Source organism: Saccopteryx bilineata, chromosome 1 (genome assembly GCF_036850765.1).
Source record: "Saccopteryx bilineata isolate mSacBil1 chromosome 1, mSacBil1_pri_phased_curated, whole genome shotgun sequence".
NCBI classification, from domain to species: Eukaryota; Metazoa; Chordata; class Mammalia; order Chiroptera; family Emballonuridae; genus Saccopteryx; species Saccopteryx bilineata.
Window position 1 is genome coordinate 233,736,836 of NC_089490.1, and position 19,335 is coordinate 233,756,170.

Consider the following 19,335-nt stretch of genomic DNA (forward strand, 5'->3'; position numbering starts at 1 on the left):
CGGCTTGTACAAATACACAACTCAACTCTTCCTGAGAACGTGAAGCAGACCCCAAATGTTGCTTCATGTTGGTTCATTCCCTCCTCCATATCCATAAGCTACATTGACTGGTTCAAACTGGAAACTGAGATGTAGCCTTTTCATATCTTGGTGATGTTTAATACATCCTTGAAGGTGAGGAAGACTTGGTGCAGGGAGGAGATTGTGAGGGTCTTTATACTTTCTCTTCAGTCCACAAATTCATATCATATATAAGTCAGAACTCTAATTAGTTGGTTGAGTCACCCAGCAGCTGTTGGCAGAGACACTAGGGCAAAAAATATGTGTTCTATGATTTGTGGGTTTACCCAAGCACCTAGCAGAGGGAGCGTTCAGAACAAAATAAACTACTTTCTTCTCAGGAACAGGTTGTTCCCTAGAAAATCAGCAAGTTGGAGCCATTTTGAAATCAATCTTCATTCTTTCTGGAGGCTGCTAGATACATTACATTTGAATTTCTGGAAAATGTTTTGTTTTGTTTTTAAGTTCTGGGATGTTACCCTTTACTGAGTAACTTACTCGAGAGATAGAATCAAACAAAAACTATTCATTAAGAGACCCTAATATTGAAATCCATTTTTATTTATTTTTTTTATTTTTTTATTTATTTTTTTTTTTCATTTTTCTGAAGCTGGAAACAGGGAGAGACAGTCAGACAGACTCCCGCATGCGCCCGACCGGGATCCACCCGGCACGCCCACCAGGGGCGACGCTCTGCCCACCAGGGGGTGATGCTCTGCCCATCCTGGGCATCGCCATGTTGCGACCAGAGCCACTCCAGCGCCTGGGGCAGAGGCCACCGAGCCATCCCCAGCGCCCAGGCCATCTTTGCTCCAATGGAGCCTTGGCTGCGGGAGGGGAAGAGAGAGACAGAGAGGAAGGCGCGGCGGAGGGGTGGAGAAGCAAATGTGCGCTTCTCCTGTGTGCCCTGGCCGGGAATCGAACCCGGGTCCTCCGCACGCTAGGCCGACACTCAACCGCTGAGCCAACCGGCCAGGGCCTGAAATCCATTTTTAAAGCATACAGAAGGGAGTTACAGTGCCTATTCAGACAACCTAGGCACGCCTTGGTGAGAACACGAAGTCGTAGGATTGAATTTTCTCATCATAGGTCCTTCACCGATGCTTCTATGCATCGCTCAGAGTACTTGAACATTTTACCTTGAATTACAGTTATTTGTGTACATATTCCATCCTTAGTGTGGAACAGTAACGTCCTTGAAGGCATGAACCACATCTTAGTCATCTTTGTAATTGCCGGAACTGCTAGAGTGCTTAACGTACTGATTTACAGGAGATATAGTTCCAATAAATGTATTCAGTCAACACTTATTAAGCATTGTGCTATGTACAAGGACTGACAAATAAGACAGAGACAGCCCCTGCCCCCATGGAGCTAACTTTGTACATTCGCAGTAGAAAGGAACAGACTGCACAATCACAATGAACATGTAAAAGATGATAATATCAGAGAAGGAAGGGTGTTAAGAGGGAAAGAAAGGCAGGCATATGATGGAGAGGAATCAGGGTGGGATCACTTTATAGGGTTAAAGTTAGAGTTAGGGCAGGTAAGTCCTCCCTGAGATGGCAGATATGGACACACATTATTAAACCGTGAAAATCAAATGCAGAGATATCATGATGTCACAAGCAAAAGTGTTCCAGGCAGAGGAACAGGAAGTGCAAAAGGTCAGAAAGAACTTGTGACACTCTAGGGATGGAAAAGGGACTGGTGTGGACAGGGAGGAGGGTACCAGAGAGGCCAGAGCCAAAGAAATATGGGGCCCCACAGGTTCTCATATGGAGTTGAAATGGTATATGAATAATTTTAAAAGGGTTATACATTTTATAAAGATTGCATTGGAATGCACATATGCATATATAGGTGTATGAAATGCACTTTCATAGAGGTTACAATGAAATAGAGAAGAATTTAAAACACAAAAACCAGTTCAGAGGCTATGACGAGAGCCCACAAAAGAGAGGAAAGTAGCTAGAGTCAGGAGAGGTGGCGGTAAAGACACAGAGAATGATCGGTATTTAGGGTAGAATCTGCAGAACTCGATGATGGATTACATCTGGGGGTGAGAAAAGTGAAAACCTCAAGAATAATGTCCTTTTTTGCCTGGTAAAATGGATAGACGGCCAAGATCAGGAAATGAACAGATTGTAGGCAGGAAAACCAAGCATTCTGTTTTGGATGTTTTAAGTTTTCTGTATATAATTAGTCATCCAAATGGTGGTGTCAAGTAGACAGATTCCTGAATCTGAAGCTCAGGAGAGAGTTTTAGTGTAGTGATGGCCCTTTGGGAGTGTTCGGCATATAGACGATACTGAAAACCGAGACGAAGTGGAGGTCACCTAGGAGGTGAGATCCGGAGAAGAAAAGGAGAGGAAAGGAGAAAGGAGGGGAGAGGAGAGAAGACAGGCTGGGTCTCTGAGGACTGAGGCACTTGGAAGTACAGGAGAAGAAGTGGACCCAGTGGGACTAGAACGAGTGGTCAAGAGAAAGGAAAAGACACAGCACGCAGTGTCAGGAGGCAAAGAGAAAGGATGCTGATTTGGTGCGTTGGATAATTCAGGTAAATACTGGGTTATATTCCTTCCCCAAAATCTATCAGGTCTTGTTTACATTCAGAGTAACAGACAAGACAGAGAAATGTCCCACCCCTGCTTGTATGACCTTCACTTTTTAAAGACAAATCAAAATTACAATAGAGCAATAAAATATACATGCTCCCAATTATGCATTTCACCTCCCAAGTAAATAAAATGTCTTCTTGCCACTGGCTGTGAGGTTTTTTGTTGTTGTTGTTATCAACAGATAAAGTGTCATCGTATGTGCGGTGATGCTGAGACTTTTGATAAGGTGTTTATTTTATCCTAACACCAAAACCTCATTGTGTTATTATTATTATTTTTTTTTCCAGGAGTTTGGGTGACTCCTCGACACATTATCATCAATTCTACGACAGTGGAATTATATTGGAGTCCGCCAGAAAAACCCAATGGCATCATTTCTCAGTATCAGCTGAGTCGTAACGGGACCTTGGTTTTCCTAGGTGGCAGTGAGGAGCAGTATTTCACTGATAAAGACGTACAGCCCAACAGCAGGTAAACCTACCGTAGATCTGACCAATCATACAGTTAGGTTTTCAGATTTTTCAGTGTTGAAAAAGAGTGTATCTCCCACTGAAACAATATGAAATTAATCAACCTCCTCATTCATTAGCCATTGAAGAGCTGCTGAGATCATTGAATCCACTTTAGATATCAATGACCCAAGTGCCAACTCATTATGTTAGTCTTCTGAGTCCACAAAATTCCCTAAAAATGTAGACACATAGTCTTCTAGATGACATGAAAGCCTGAGAATTTTAAGTATATAAAATACACAAAGGATTAAAGTTTAAAAATTATCATCTCTTTAAAAGTATACATTCCTAAACTAGCAATAAAAGAAATTTGAAAAGTTTTGTTTTACATCAACTACCTTTTCTTTTGGTATAATGTTTTCTCTGCTTGCCACACAATACATACACAAGACATGAGTGCTTTTAAAAGAAAAATGTTCTACCTATTTGCAATTCATCCCCATTCATTTCTCAGCAGAGACAAAATATATTTTAGATCAACAGATGTTTCATTGCAGAGAGTAAAGATCAATTTAGTTTTACTGGGGAAGAATAGCAGATCAATTTAGAAACATCTTCCTCTAAACATGTTTCCCTGAACTCTAACCCATTTAAAAATGCAGAAGATTAATTTGAATTGTCCACAATACACCAGCACATTCCAAGTCATTCCTGAAATCTTGAAGAAAAACAGTGAATTACTAGCAGGTTAAAAATCAAGTGGGAAAAGACAGACATAGTGATGGTCTGGGGACAGTGCTAGTTGTGCTAGACACACTACCAAATCTACAGTGCAGTTTCTGAACAAGAATCAAAGGCTTTGCAAGTTGTCACACATTGAGTATGAAACCATGGGTAGAAAAACCAGCAATCATTGTCCAGTTCTCTTGTGCATTGTCTTAGAACAATTCTTATTTTATTTATTTATTTTTTTGATATAGATACATTTACAGGTTGGAAGCCACAACAGGAGGTGGCAGTAGTTCTAGTGACGAGTACCTTGTGGAAACACCTCTGTTGACACCAGAAGAAATCCAGCCCCCATATAACATTACCGTCATCGGGCCTTACTCCATATTTGTGGCTTGGACTCCACCAGGTAAAGAAATAAAATGTATGTGTGTGTAAAACATTTTAGAAGAAATTAATTGGAATTAAGGACAGAGTTAGTAAATCAGAAGGAAATAATCTGTTTCCTGGATAACATAAACAAGATAATACAAACCACACTTCTGCAGTTATGCGTGGACTTGTATATAAACACATACATACATATAGATACAGATGTAGAGATGAAGATAAAAGACATAGAAACACACAGATACATGTTATTCTATCAAAGTAATGCTTCATTCCAAGTACCAGAGCCTAAAATTGTCCTCTTCTAATGTATCCAAGGTAAGTCCTATGTATTTGAATTACTTCGAACATCATCTTTTACCTAAGTTTGAGAAGTGTAGGCATTCTTGAACTCTGTTCTTAATTTCAATGGGGGGAGGGGGTGCGTTTCTCCCGCTATAGAAAAGGTACAAATTCACATAATCCTTTATGGAACCGATCCCTACTTTCACGGAACAGCATCGCTGACTTGCAACCTTTTAGCATATTACTCCTTGGCATTTTAACAGTGCTGTAGTATTTTTGTGCCACAAAATAAAATGAGGCAGAATAGAGTCAGTCTGATGCCAGATTCACCCCACTGACTGGAGATTTCCCGGACTCACACCAGGGTCTCCTACCAAACAAACTCTCAGCATTGTGACCAGGAAGTCCCAGGGCTTGCCAAATTACCTGTCATTTAAACATTATCACACACATCAATGCCCAGTGCCAGTCTGAAGACTTCACATTCAGTAAGCATTTGAAAACTTCTTTTAAGACAACTGAAGAAGGATGAATGGGAAAACCAAGATTCGTATTCCCAACATGCCCATATTAGCTGACCTTAAGCCATTGTTTTTCTCTCTGTGTCTCAGTCACCTGCCTATGTAAAATGGAGAAAAGGACATTACCTACAACTAGGGTTGTTATAGAGACTTACTGAGGTGATTTATAACATTGGCCTTATATAGTTTAGAATATTTTATAGATAGTGGTAGTTATTTTGAGAGAGTTATTTTTGCCTTTAATTACTCAATTTTTAAATATATTGCTCCAACATTTGCTAGGTCCCAAGCCCCCATTTTCATAATGATAAAACTTCCCACTGTAGGACTGGCTTAGTCAATTTTTAAGACTTCTGTTATACTCCCTAGCATTTTGTCATTTTTTGTTTGAGTTCAACATTATCTATTTGTGTTCGGTGAAAACTGTTTCCACTTAGAAGAGGATCGTTGTAGCATAAAACACAACTTGAGCTTCCTCAGTAGAATGTTAACTCTTGTCTACCTCGAGCTCTGTAGAAATGGCTCATTCTCACCCAGCCAAGGGGATATTGTAGAAATGCGCTTACCCACTACCTCTGACCGTATAACCAATGGTTAATAAACCTACGATATCCAGACCTGTCAATCTCTTAGTTTCAGATGCACAAAATCCATTACAGAAACCCTGTAATATAGGGAAAGATTAAAATCTTAAATTACACTTTTTCTCCTGGTGCCCAGAAGGATTTGGAACTCAGTAAACAGGCAGATGATTTTGACTTGTGTATAATCTACCGTTGATTTTATTGGAAAGTACCTCATGCTGTGTTTTGATTTGGATAATAAAAATATTTTCCTGTTCCTGAATTGTCACAAATATATATTTTAAACAGAAGGAAAACAAATGTGATAATCGGAGGGTGCTTGCTCTCTAAGTATTCATCGTAGTGCCTTGTCATTACAAAATGGTTACCTTATAGGCAGAGCTAACGAATGGCCAAAACAGTTTATATCTGTAGTTTCTACACCCGAGTGAACATAAGAATCACCTGCAAAGATGGTCCAAAGGCAGAGTCTCAACCCCAAGTTCACTGAATAAGAATCTCCCGGGACAGATCAAGTAGTCGAGACCTTTTTTAAGGTCCCCTAGATGACTTCGATGTGCTCCAGGTTTAGGAACCATGACTCACGCACACCAAGCAAAAGTGGTCGCTTAAATTAATTAGAAAAACATAAATAAAACCAGTTTCCCTTGAATGTCCCAAGTCAAAATAGTGGTAAAAAAAAATATTTTTTTCATGGAATTTTGTTTTGTGGTCTATGGACTGTGACTTCACACAACTAAGCTCCTCAGAGAACAAAGGCTGTGTGGTCGCTTGGCTACACGGTCAGGTGGGCTTTCAGTTTACACATCATTATTCCAGTGCTAGCTATAACTTAAGTCTTACTGTGTGTTTATGAATATTACTACTACAGGGAGTAAATATTCAGGGTGAGAGTAACTGTGATACTGATGACATACCTCACATATATACATTAATATTACGTGTTTATATATACCATTTATTATTTTATTTTATTTTACTCTTTTTATTAAGTGGGAAGTGGGTAGGTAGACAGGGATTCCCGCATGCACCTTGATGGGAATCCACCCAACAAGCCCCCTATGGGGCATATTCTACCCATCTGGGGCATTGCTCTGTTGCTTGGTAACCAAGGTATTTTAGCACCTGAGCTGAGGCCATGCAGCCATCCTCAGCCCCTGGGGTCAACCTGCTTAAACCATTTGAGCCATGGCTGCAGGAGGAAAAGAGAGAGAGAGAGAAGTGAGAGGGGAAGGGGAGTTGGTGGAGAAGCAGATGGGCGCTTCTCCTGTGTGCCCTGAACAAGAATCAAACCCTGGACTTCCACACGCCAGGTCGACACTCTACCACTGAGCCAATCGGCTGGGGCATATATGTTGTTTATTAATCTCCTGCTATGTGCCCAACATTTAAGTAAGTACTCTCCATGCCTTACCTCAGTGCATTCTTAGGTAAACCCTGGGACAAATAATATCTTTTTTGCCCTATTAAGAAAAGGAATTGGAATCTCACAGAGGAGATGTAATACATTCCAAGTCACATAGAGCCAGGATTTAAATTCAGGTCTTCTCTCTTTCCTGTCTTTGGCTGCAATTCTAAATCCAAATCAAATTTTTTATTTATTGCCTACAGTCTTTCAGGTTTTTGATGGAGCAAATATGCTTTTTACACTAGTACCCTAGAAGGCAAGGAAACAGAAGTAGGTGTTGGTGAAAATCAAATGATTATAGAAGTGCCCTGGCCAGTTGGCTCAGTGATAGAGCATCAGCCTGGCCCGTGGAAGCCCCAGGTTCGATTCCCGGCCAGGGCACACAGGAGAAGTGCCCATCTGTCTCTCCACCCCTCCCCCTCTCCTTTCTCTGTGTCTCTCCCTTCCCCTTCTTTTTCCTCTCTCTCTCTTCCCCTCCTGCAGCCAAGGCTCCACTTTAGCAAAGTTGGCCCGGGCGCTGAGGACGGCTCCATGGCCTCTGCCTCAGCACTAGAATGTCTCCAGTTGTAACAGAGCAACACCCCAGATGGGCAAAGCATCACCCCCTGGTGGGCATGCCGAATGGATCCCAGTTGGGCGCATGCAAGAGTCTGTCTCTATGCCTCCCCGCTTCTAACTTCCAAAGAATACAACAACAACAAAATGATTGTAGAAGAAAAATGTTTTGTTTTGCTTTTTTGCTGGGCATGTAGAACCAGAAGAATTAAATGTGGGAAATGGTGGCACCTGCAGGGACATATCTGTCTGGCCGTAGTTCTGTCCTGGGGTGTGACAGAACCGGCAGCCCGAAGGCTTTCCCTACCACCCAGCAGCCCAGAACAAATAGACATGACTAAGCCAAACCAGATTCCAGGTGCAGGAAGATTTTGATTAGATGGGAGAGGGAAAGAGTTGTTTTTTCTAAATTCTCAAAAAAAAAACAAAACAAAACAGATTATTCAGACTATTGCAAAGCACGGTGTGAACATACTCTTACCTCCACAGTAAGTCCTGATCTAGTTTCTCTCGTTACTGATAAATGTCAGTTGTTGCATTAACAAAACACTCCAAACTCTAGTAAATCAAGGTTTCAACTCATTTATATATATATTTGTATTTTCAAATCAGATGATATGCTAATACTATATCCTTATTATATGTTGACTTAATCAATGGAGGAAAAATGCCAAGCTTCTAAAATTTATCATTCAGGTAAATGTAAATAGGTTTTGAGTTTTCTGCTGTTTAAAAATCATTCAAGCCCTGGCTGGTTGGCTCAGCGGTAGAGCGTCGGCCTGGCGTGCGGGGGACCCGGGTTCGATTCCCGGCCAGGGCACATAGGAGAAGCGCCCATCTGCTTCTCCACCCCCACCCCCTCCTTCCTCTCTGTCTCTCTCTTCCCCTCCCGCAGCCAAGGCTCCATTGGAGCAAAGATGGCCCGGGCGCTGGGGATGGCTCCTTGGCCTCTGCCCCAGGTGCTAGAGTGGCTCTGGTCGCGGCAGAGCGACGCCCCGGAGGGGCAGAGCATCACCCCCTTGTGGGCAGAGCATCGCCCCTGGTGGGCGTGCCGGGTGGATCCCGGTCGGGCGCATGTGGGAGTCTGTCTGACTGTCTCTCCCTGTTTCCAGCTTTAGAAAGATACCAAAAAAAAAAAATCATTCAAATACATGTATTTCTGTAGAAGCCCACCTCTCCACATTATCTCAACCCTACACAGACACACATACACACAGACACACATACACACACACACACACATCCTTCTTTAAAGACAAATAGAACACACACACACATTTTCCCAAAGACTATATGTTGTCTATGGATGCATAATTTTTTCCATCTATTTCAGAAAAAGAAATAACAGTTTCTAGGTAAAATTCCCCCTGCCCCCACTCAGTTTCCCTGTGCTCTTGGAGAAGCTGCACATGAGTTCTGAACTTTAGACTTCTCTATGAAAAGGATATTGAAGGCCCACTTTGCATTGCTGTCACGTGAAGGCAGAGAGGTAGCATGAGAAAACATTGGGAGGGCACCAGATATCTGCTGAACACAACTATTCAAATCTATAGACACTGTAGACCAGGTTAGTGTAGTCTTGAATGTGTCTTCTCATCTTTTGCCAGCTCTGAACCTTGGGTCAGGTCTTACGTATCGATATGAAATTGACCAAACCATGCATGTTACCTTAATGAGTGAAAAATTACAGAAAGGGAAGAAGTAAAGACTTCATGGAGGATAAAAGCTTTACTCAGAATAATAGAGATGAATCTCCCTGCTGTTGGAGAATCTAAACATTCACAGTTATTTAAACTCTAAATGTAATAATGAGCCTTTTTAATTTATCAAGGTGATGACTATATTTTGAACTATGCTAGCCCTTAATCATGTTCTAATTAACAATGTCACTGCATTCAACACACACTTTTTCCTCACTCAAGATGATGAGTTATTTAGGTTTTAATGCATAATATCAAAATCCTGAAGCTTTTCCTTTCATTTATCTCTGAGTCCATTAAAGAAAAGAATTGGCAACAATTCTTAGCTACTGAGAAATTTCAATTAATATCTCTTAGGAATATAAGTGCATTTAATTAATTGAGTTTTGATGGAGGGGCAGCTAGCCACAACATGGCCTATTTGTAGACAGGAGGCATTTTGGCGTCCTGTTAGCTCATCATCTGCCAGGTATTAGATCAGATACTGTCCATTTAGAGTCAGAACTGGCATTACAGTTTCTAAAAACTGACATTACGGTTTCTAAAAACTCATGTCTCTTTAATTGGGATGATTCAACGTTGTTCATCATTTCGCTTTTCTTAAAAGTGCCATAACCAAGTGACAGGCCATGGTGAGTTTCAGAAGAAATGTAAAATGCATATCAATGATTTATGGTTTATTTACCTATATTTTGATGAGAACACAGAAACTCTACTCTGTTGGCAAATTCCAATTACAGAATACGGTGTTATCGACTGTAGTCACCATGTCATACATTAAATCCTCAGACCTCATTCATTTGTAACTGAAAGATCACACCCTTCCACATGTATGTCTTTTTGGGGAAAATATCTATTCAGGTACTCCATTCATTTTTTTCAATTGGGTTATTTGTTTTTGTTTTTTGCTATTTATGCATTTCTTGTATATGTGGATATTTACCCACTTATTGGAATGTGGTTTGCATGTCTTTTCTCCCATTTGGTAGGTTGCTTTTTCATTAAATTGATGGTTTCCTTTACTGGTCAGAAGCTTTTTAGTTTGATGTAGTCCCACTTGTTTATGTTTCCTTTTCCTGCCTTTGCTTTTGTTGTTTAATAAATTAATCTTACTGTATTGAATTCTAAGATGTACTGGGCATTTTTCTAAGAGATTAACCTATCTCAATTAATGTCCAGCACAACTTGTAGTATGTCCTATGGTCTTCCCTGTATTGCAATGGGAAAAGTCCAGATGTTACACGCTATTTTCTCTTGTTTAGTCAATACGTATATGTCAGAGCCAAATCACAGTGAGTCTGATTCCAAATTCTGTGGTCACTGTTTTCTCACTACTTTTCTATGTAAACAGTATTGAAAGAAATGCATTTTATTGTCTGCATTCTACTGTAATACATATCAAAAGCTTAAACATGTATGGCAGCTATAGCAAGTATGAATGAGGGCAAAGTAATTAAAGGTTAGGCCATCCATTAACCCAGTAGGGTCATGATATTTGTAGCTTAGTCTTTATGGGATGCAGTTCATTTGCCTTTGGATAGATTCATTCATCTATTCCTTTTAACTAACATGAAAATGTTTACTGAGCCCCACTAGGGATGAGACAGGATGCTGGACACTGTGAGAGTTATAGAGGAGAATGAGACATTGCCCCTCCTGTCAGGGACCCTGCTGTCCAGTAGGGTAGAGTGATATAATGATAACGATTATACATACTGTGTAAATTTTACATATAATTGGTATGGATGTGTGTACAAGGGTCTGTTTCACTTTCACACATGCCCCCCCAAAAGACATATACAAAGAATTTAAGCTGATTTCTTAAAAAAGTGTTAAGCACAACCAATGTTTTGAAGTGAATGAGGCTATCAAATGGAATTAATAGTTTTTCTCTTAGAATTGTTCCTGCTGCAGCTTCTAAAAAAACACACACAAAGATTTTTAAAAAGGATTGATTGACTTTTCCCATTGTAAAGTATGCACCTGCTATGAAATAAAACCACAGAGGGTGGAAAAAAGTTGAATAATTTAACTTTTTTATTTGTAAAGATAATCAGGATTTTTCTGATTACATCTTAACTTCATAAATGTTAAATAACCTATCAGCATCTAGTTGTTGTAAATTATGAAAAGGAGCATTGCGAGGAATATTAACCAACGAAACGCTTGTTCTTTAGTGAGCGAGAAAATGCGTTACGGCAGCTTGTCACTGCACGACTGGTAACGTTGACACCAAATAACAGAACTGCCATTTGCACTTAGGGTAAATTGGTTCAGTCGGGCTTCCACCACGGTACCTGGTCTGATATAAATTTATGAACCCGGGAACTAACCAAGTCGTGGGGCCTCCCAACTGACTTGAACAAATATGCCCATTTCATTTCATTTAGTCATCAGAATACCAGGGGGGTTAGGAAGGTTCACACTCATTGCAGATGGCACCAGGCTGGCAGGGACACAGGAGGCTTTTGCGTCACCATCCTATGAGTTATGAAAGTGGAGGGGACCCCTCTTTCCTAAATGTGTGTCAGCATTTGACATGTGCACAGTTTCTGGGGGCATTTTTTGTTTCAACACCTCTTAGCACATTTATTTCCGATTAACCAAGATGTGAAAAATACATTTTCCAGGTTCGTGCTTTGGCTAGCCATGTTTAAACCTAGATCAATATTATCTCTGTGTTTGAGAAGTGGTGAAAGTGCCATTTTGCCCCCCGGCCCCTTAGGGGTCCTATCTTTTTAAGCAGAGAGCTTCCTGGAAACAGACCAGTAGGTACAGGATGAAGATCACAGTATAGTGCAACCTCAGACAGATTTATAGGAAGACCTCTCTCAGTCACTGTTGAGAGTGAACAGTGGACCACCTTCCTAGGAACACAACTTGATCAGACCTGAGCAGGCTTGACAAATAAAACTAGATAACAAAATAGTGTCAGAGAGATGCTTGCTTGAATGAATATAACATTTACTTGTAATTGGAATAGCAGCTTTCATATAAAAGTTGGGTTTCAAAGTGTTCGACGGCCCTTGAAAACATTTTCATAGTCATCTGGGGTTTTTTCCATTTTGTTCCATTTAATTTGGTTCTGTAGAGACGTCATTTATCTAGCACCATTTGTGTTGTAGGAATAAACTAACATGCTTTATGTATGTTTGCTGATTTAATCATCATGGCTCTTTAAGAGGTGGCTATTAGCATCACCATTGTACAGACGAAAAAACAGGCATTCATAGAGCTTAGATAATTTTCCAAGGACAGAAAAGGTCAACAGAGGGATAAGATCTGTCTGATTCCAGTCAGTGGTTTGTCTAGTTCAACAAAGGTGATGGCATATTTTTCAAAGGTGTGTTCATCAAACTTTTCTACAGGATCTACCCTAGGAACAGAGAAGACAGAATGAACATTTATTCAGTCAACCAACATTTATTTAGCTGTGACTTTGTGCTTAAAATGTAGGCATTAGAACTATATGAGCAAGAAAATATTGATAAATCCCCTGACTTTAGGAAGTGGACATTCTCGTGGTATAAAATGAGATATTTATGCTGCCTGGCATAAAACAGGAATACAGTCAGTGTGTGATTTTGTTTATATTGTTGTTGGAACCATGTGAAGACTTTCAACCTGGTGTCCTTACCTCCTGTCAGTCACCTTTTCAATCCGTTTGCCTGACGGCAGGTTATCTTCCTAAAAGATAGGTTATATCATGTTAGCATCTTCTTGTTGCTGATTGTTTGTAAAGCCAAAATTTCTTGAAGAAATAATTGATAAAATGTAGTGGTTTCTTGAGTTTGAGAGTGAGAACAGCAGGGTCTCCTCTAAGAGTTCTCCTTTCAGGGTCTTATTCCGTAGGAATCAGAAATGCTAGAAGAACAGGCTTGGGAGTCGACAATCTAACAATTCTGTTTGGAACCTGTTGAGATTGAGGTGTCTGTGAAGTAGGCTGTTGGAAATACTGGCCGGAAATGCTGGAGAATTATAAAGCTGGAGATAAGAATTTAGGAATCAATGATAGAATAAGAGTCCTTTAAGCAATGAGGACAAGTGAAACTGTTTTATTAGGAGTCTCTACCTCTCTCCCTTTACAATAACAACATCCAGTCTGAGTTCAGCACCATCTAGCCCTTTTCCAAAGGAAACATGTGATCTGCCCCTCTGCCCACAATCAGTATTTTCTCAGAGACTCCTTGTTTTCCTTCGACCTCACACAAATTCCCAAGCATCCGGTTGCACAGCTTCTCTGCCCTTTGCTTGCTGGGACTATTTCTACAAAAAGCAAAACAGCACTGTATTCTACAGACCCTGTCTCTCTCGGGTTGGGTCCTGTGCCACAGATGTCATTGTTTCTATAGTAGAGTTAAATTAAAGTCTTCCAAAGGTAGATCCTTAAACCCACAAATGGTCCAAGCATCAGGTCCATGAGAAAACTTAGCAGGAGACCTTATTCTCTTCTTCCTTCAGGGCCCATTCCTCTCCTTGACCCAGCATGAGTGTTGTTCATGACCAAATACAAACTACAGGCATTTAATTATAGGCCTTCTTTCTTTAGGGAGCATTGTGAGGAAAATGACAGTTTTGGAACCCAAATTTTATATGTATTTAGATCCATAGGTCTCACTGACAGAGTGAACTGTCCTGACTCAATAATTAATATGCTGTGAATTCTCTAGATAGGCTGTGATTTTGGATACTTTATGGGCTATTATGTCAAGGATCTGTGCTACCCTGGATGTGTACAGAAAAATTATTGTCATAAGCAAAACTGGTCGGGGGTTTTTTATGTACTTTAAATGTAAGTAAACCTAGGAAAAATATATGACATCATTTCTAATTGCCTTGTATTTTTAAGATGCCTTCATTTTTGAAAAGAACTACTACACACCATTTATTTTTTAAAATGGGTGATGCTCCACCTTTTGAAATATGCATTCTTGTATTTTCCAGTGTAAGTTTCATGCCATTATTAATTGCTGTATTAAGCACTAGTATACATTTATGTTATAGAAGTTTAAATATAGGTTGTTCTTAAAAGACAGACATCGGTTAACCTTCCTGTATAGCATACACATGATGCATTTTCTTTTTTTTTTTTTTTTGGTTTTTAGGTCAAGTTTATTTTTCCACTCCAGAGAAATTAATGTAACCCTTTTCTGCATACACACAAAAAAAGAAGATTCTTAATCCTTCTTTGGGGTTTTACTTTTGTTTACATTGTTCTTATTATTCACTCTGGCAAAGGCCTCTGAAGTTACAGTGACTTTTAAGTGTGGCTATTGTGAATGCAGAAATGCAGCCAAACAATATAGGAAGAAGTTTTTGCTCAGCAAGAGAAACTGATAACAAGATAAACAGACAGCCAACTAATTGGGAAATGATATTTTTAAACACCTGCTCAGATAAGGGCCTAATATCCAAAATATACAAAGAACTCATAAAACTCAACAACAAACAAACAAACAATCCAATAAAAAAATGGGAAGAGGATATGAACACATGCATTTTCACACTCTCTCTCTCTCTCTCTTTTTAAAGGGATCCTTCTCCCTGGAATGCCGGTGGAGTACTGTGTCTTACTCAACGCTGGGAGTGTGGTGCCTCTCTCCTCCTCTGTGGGTCAGCGTCAGTCCTCCCTGCTGGAAAAATTGGCTCCATTCACACAGTATGAGATAAGGATACAAGCCTGTCAGAATGGTGAATGTCTTTCAGATACTTGTTCTGGGCATTTACTAAAAAAAGTATTAAAAAAAAAAATAGAAGAGGAAGGAAGAGCTTCTCAATTTGAATACAAAGACTAACATTTCATTTCTTATGTGTACTGAACTATTTACCCAGAAAATTCAGAGCTTGATATTGAGTAGAGCATTATGTATTTCTGCGCATTAAATCATGAATATTTAAATATATTAAAATAGTGGTTTTGCAAAGTCTTATTTTATAAGTCTCTTTAAAAGAGTAAAAAACACCTAGATCACAAAGGAATCTTTGGTAATATAAAACAAATTGGTATTACAAAAATGTCATAGAAAATATAGTCACCTTGGTTCTATTTAAATTTTATTCAAGAGGGGCTGGTGGAAAAGGGGACATTATTTAGAAGGTGAGTTACAACCCAATGATTTGTAGATATTTTAAAGTACTCCCCTGACCTGTATCTCATGGACATAAACTATCACCTTGAGTTTTGTGGCTTAGACTAGTGGTCAGTGAAATCATCATCTATCTGTGTGGTCTTCAGGAAGGGCCTCTCTTACTCCCTTCCTTCAAATGTCACATATTATATAACACCCAGTTGCTAAGAGGAGAAAAGGTGTAACTCATATCAGAGTAGAGTATTACTTCATCTTAGATGAAAGAAATGTAGCAATATTCTATTCAGCATGTAGTTGGAACTCCTACATTCCATATCCCTTAGGAATGTCTGTTTTCAGATAAATAACTAGTTCCCACAGAATTGGTTAGGACTAGGGGTCGGTGGCTTTGCTCTGCCTCATTCTAAAAATGTTACTCAGTTTTCCCACTTCTCTCTACAAACCAGACCAAGGCATTTTGGTTTGAAGGGTATTGATCCTGAGTAAACCTTAAGCAATTCAACATGGAAATAGCTTTAAATGAATATTCTCTTGATTTACTATCAAGTTTCTACATCTCTATGTTTCTAAAACTATGCTATGATCTTCCAATATCATTTGATTCTTGTATGTTCAGGGACAGTCATTATTTTAAACTATTGGTAAAAAGAAAAAAAGATATTAAGAGCATATAAGATATTTAGGTCAAACACTTAAGAAATTCAAGCACATTATCACTTTGTGGCTAGAATGACTACAGTAATCTAGGGAAACTTCAGCTTATAGACAAGCATAAGCTCTATTGTCTATGCCTGCTTAAAGATGTGGTTAATTCATGGATTTTCCAAAAACAGTTCTCTCTTTAAATATTCAAATTCTATAGAGATTTACAGTAATAGTCTAAAATGTGTGTAGAAATATGTATATGAAAGTTCAGATAAAATGAGTCTCATGATATCCTGACCCTTATATATATATATATTTTCCCTTCTTGATAAATGACTAAAGGTCTTGATGGGTTTTTTTTCAAGGGAGTTGTGGAGTAAGCACCAAGATGTTTGTTAAAACATCGGAAGCAGCCCCAATGGACCTAAGTCCACCCACTCTTAAGGCCCTGGGCTCTGCTTGCATAGAGGTAACGTGGCTGCCACCTAAAAAACCAAACGGAGTCATTGCCAGCTACTTCATTTACAGGTAACCTGACTCTTGCTATTATTGTTAATGATGCAAGAATGTGCACTATTCCAGGACTGTAGAATCAAATCCATTTCCAGTTTCCATAAGGGAAAGGATGGAAATTTATATTTTGGAGCACCTACAAAGGAGAGGAATTGGTTTCTGAAATGTTTACACATTATGCCAGTGGGAAAAAGCCTCCACTACTGTGCGCCATTTTTGCTTAAGCCCTGTTTGAAAGATGAGACCTCATACGCACTGCGCCATCCCACTAATGGAGCGGTAGAGCATCCTCTAGAGCAGTGACTTCAGGGGCTCCCTGAAGAGAGAACACAGTCATCCTAGAGGAGGAACCAGATCTGGGAAAGGAGTTCTCATATTTCCCATCACCGACCTTGTTGGAGTTAGAAAGGCTTTGCCTCACCCTCCAAAGATGGGGATGTTCACAGGCACAAAGCATGGCTCAGTTGTGAGGTCTCCTGTTTAATGAGTTCCCACTCAGCTGCCTGAGGGTGTTAATGCAGCAGCATGATTGATTATGTGTGTCCACCGAAAATAAAGGAGTGAGAAAGAGGGGAGGGGAGGAGAGGAGAGGAAGAGAGAGCATGAGGAAAGGAAGGATGTGAGAGAGAGATAGACGGAGACCACGGGCATTTTGTGTTGAAGGTTATTGCACAACCTGATCGGGTCTTCACCTGATCAATGTGGATATAGCTTTAAGCTCAAATCTTCTTTAAATAGCCTGACCAGGCGGTGGCGCAGTGGATAGAGTGTCGGACTAGGATATGGAGGACCCAAGTTCGAGACCCCGAGGTCACCAGCTTGAGCGCCAACTAATCTGGTTTGAGCTTGGGTCACCAGCTTGGACCCAAGGTTACTGGCTCAAGCAAGGGGTCACTCAGTCTGCTGTAGCCCCACAGTCAAGGCACATGTGAGAAAGCAATCAACGAACAAGTAAGGTGTCCCAACGAAAAACTAATGATTGATACTTCTCATCTCTCTCTGTTCCTGTCTGTCTGTCCCTATCTATCTCTCTGTCTCTGTAAAAAAAAAAAAAAACTTCTTTAAATAAATAATGAATAATGAGGAGAAAGAGGGAGGAGGGAGACAGAGGAGAAATGAGGGAAGAAGAGAAAAAGAATGGAGGTAATGGAGTGGGGATAGAGTAGGAAGATTAAAACAAAAACAGAGTCAAAGAGATGAATCACTCGTCAGCCGAGGGCTTTTTGCCTGTCTGTCTGTCTGATTTTGTTCAGGCTGCTATAGCAAATATACCCAACACTGTGTGGCTTATGAACAACAAGCACTTACTAATACTCTTCTAGATCTGAGACCAAGGTGCTGGTGAACTCAGTCTCTCATGAGCGCCCCCTTCTGGCTTATAGAAGGCAGTCATTTCACCGTGTCTTCACCTGGTGGTAGCAGCCAGGGAGCTCTGTGGGGTCCCTTTTATTGGGACACCAATTGCATTGATGAGGGCCCACCCTCATGACTTGGTCACCTCCCAAAGGCTCCACCTCCTAACTCCATCCTCTTGGGGGTTAGGATTTAACATATGAATTCAGGAGAGGGGGCACAACTGGTCTGACCATAGCACTGTCTAAGACAGAGAAAGCAGACTTAAACAGTTTATAGATTGAAAACTCCATTCCAAAAGCAACGTCTTTACATCAGGCATACAGAGCACAACATTTTTTTCTCAAATTCCCATCCTCGCTGCAACATCCTTAGTCTCTCCAGTGGCCGTGCACCTTCCCTTGTGAGGCCCAATGCCCTGAGAACATCATGAAACTCAGTGTGGGTCCCTCTGCAGCTTCAGGGAGTGAAACACTAAGGTTCAGAGCAGTCCTCAGTGATGAGCCAAGAGCTTGTCGGAAAATGACAAAAGGAAAAAGTATTACTGCATTTCTGGTTATGCAGGTGGGAAGTGCCGAAAATGCGCAAGCCAAATTTCTTCTCAGCAAACATTAATTTGAGGAATAATATTTCTGATTTGAATACACACATACCTGTAAAAATGGCTAATGTGACTCTACACTTGACACTAAGTACATTCGCGAGGGCTCTAAAATGCCCATCCTCTTGGAATAGTTTTCTTTCATCTACTTAATGCTAATTGCATGAGAAAACCACATCCAATTCCTATTCTGAATCAAGGGAAATAAAGGATCTGTTATAAACCAGGATGGGCTTCACCCTGTTGGTTTTGTAAATAAAGCTCGTAATTATGGTGACAATTCCACGGCAGCTATGGAGAGGGAAAACAGGAACTAGAATGCAGAAAGCCTGCTTCAATGAAAAATACTGTAAATTGAATTTGACAGCATTTGATGGCATTTGATTATTCTAGTCACAGCCAAACAATGATATAAAGAGTAATATGAAACAGAATGTGTTACTGCCTAGCCGACTCAAAAGCAATAAACCTTCCTCCAATGTGACACAATCACTTCACAATCATAATTGTAGCCTGTTTGATACCTCTGAGTACAGGAGAAGGGCACTGACTGACATAGATACATTTTGTTTTTTATTTAAACTGAAATGAAGATGGCGCACTGGGGCTCCAGATACAATCATTATATTCACCTCCATAGGCATGAATCACTCGGTGCTTATTCCGGCTGAAGTTTAAATGTGCTTAGACAACAACAATATCAAATTTTTCTTAGATAGCTGCAAAAAAAATCAGAAATTTGTAAGGACAGGAATGGTCTGTAGGCATAGAGTTCTTTTTCATTCTGGGACGCTGTCGGGCCCTTTCTGGAGTTAGGGCTGCATACGTG

The 19,335-nt window shown here is 40.1% G+C and overlaps 1 protein-coding gene across 1 annotated transcript in view; it reads left to right on the forward strand.

Annotated features, from left to right (window-relative positions):
* USH2A (usherin) overlaps positions 1-19,335 on the forward strand; it is a 545,087-nt gene that overhangs the window by 450,382 nt on the left and 75,370 nt on the right. The window contains exons 57-60 of the mRNA XM_066238179.1: positions 2,969-3,152; positions 4,114-4,271; positions 14,838-14,996; positions 16,405-16,567. Coding sequence (XP_066094276.1) covers positions 2,969-3,152; positions 4,114-4,271; positions 14,838-14,996; positions 16,405-16,567 — 664 coding nt within the window. The remainder of the gene's footprint in view (positions 1-2,968; positions 3,153-4,113; positions 4,272-14,837; positions 14,997-16,404; positions 16,568-19,335) is intronic.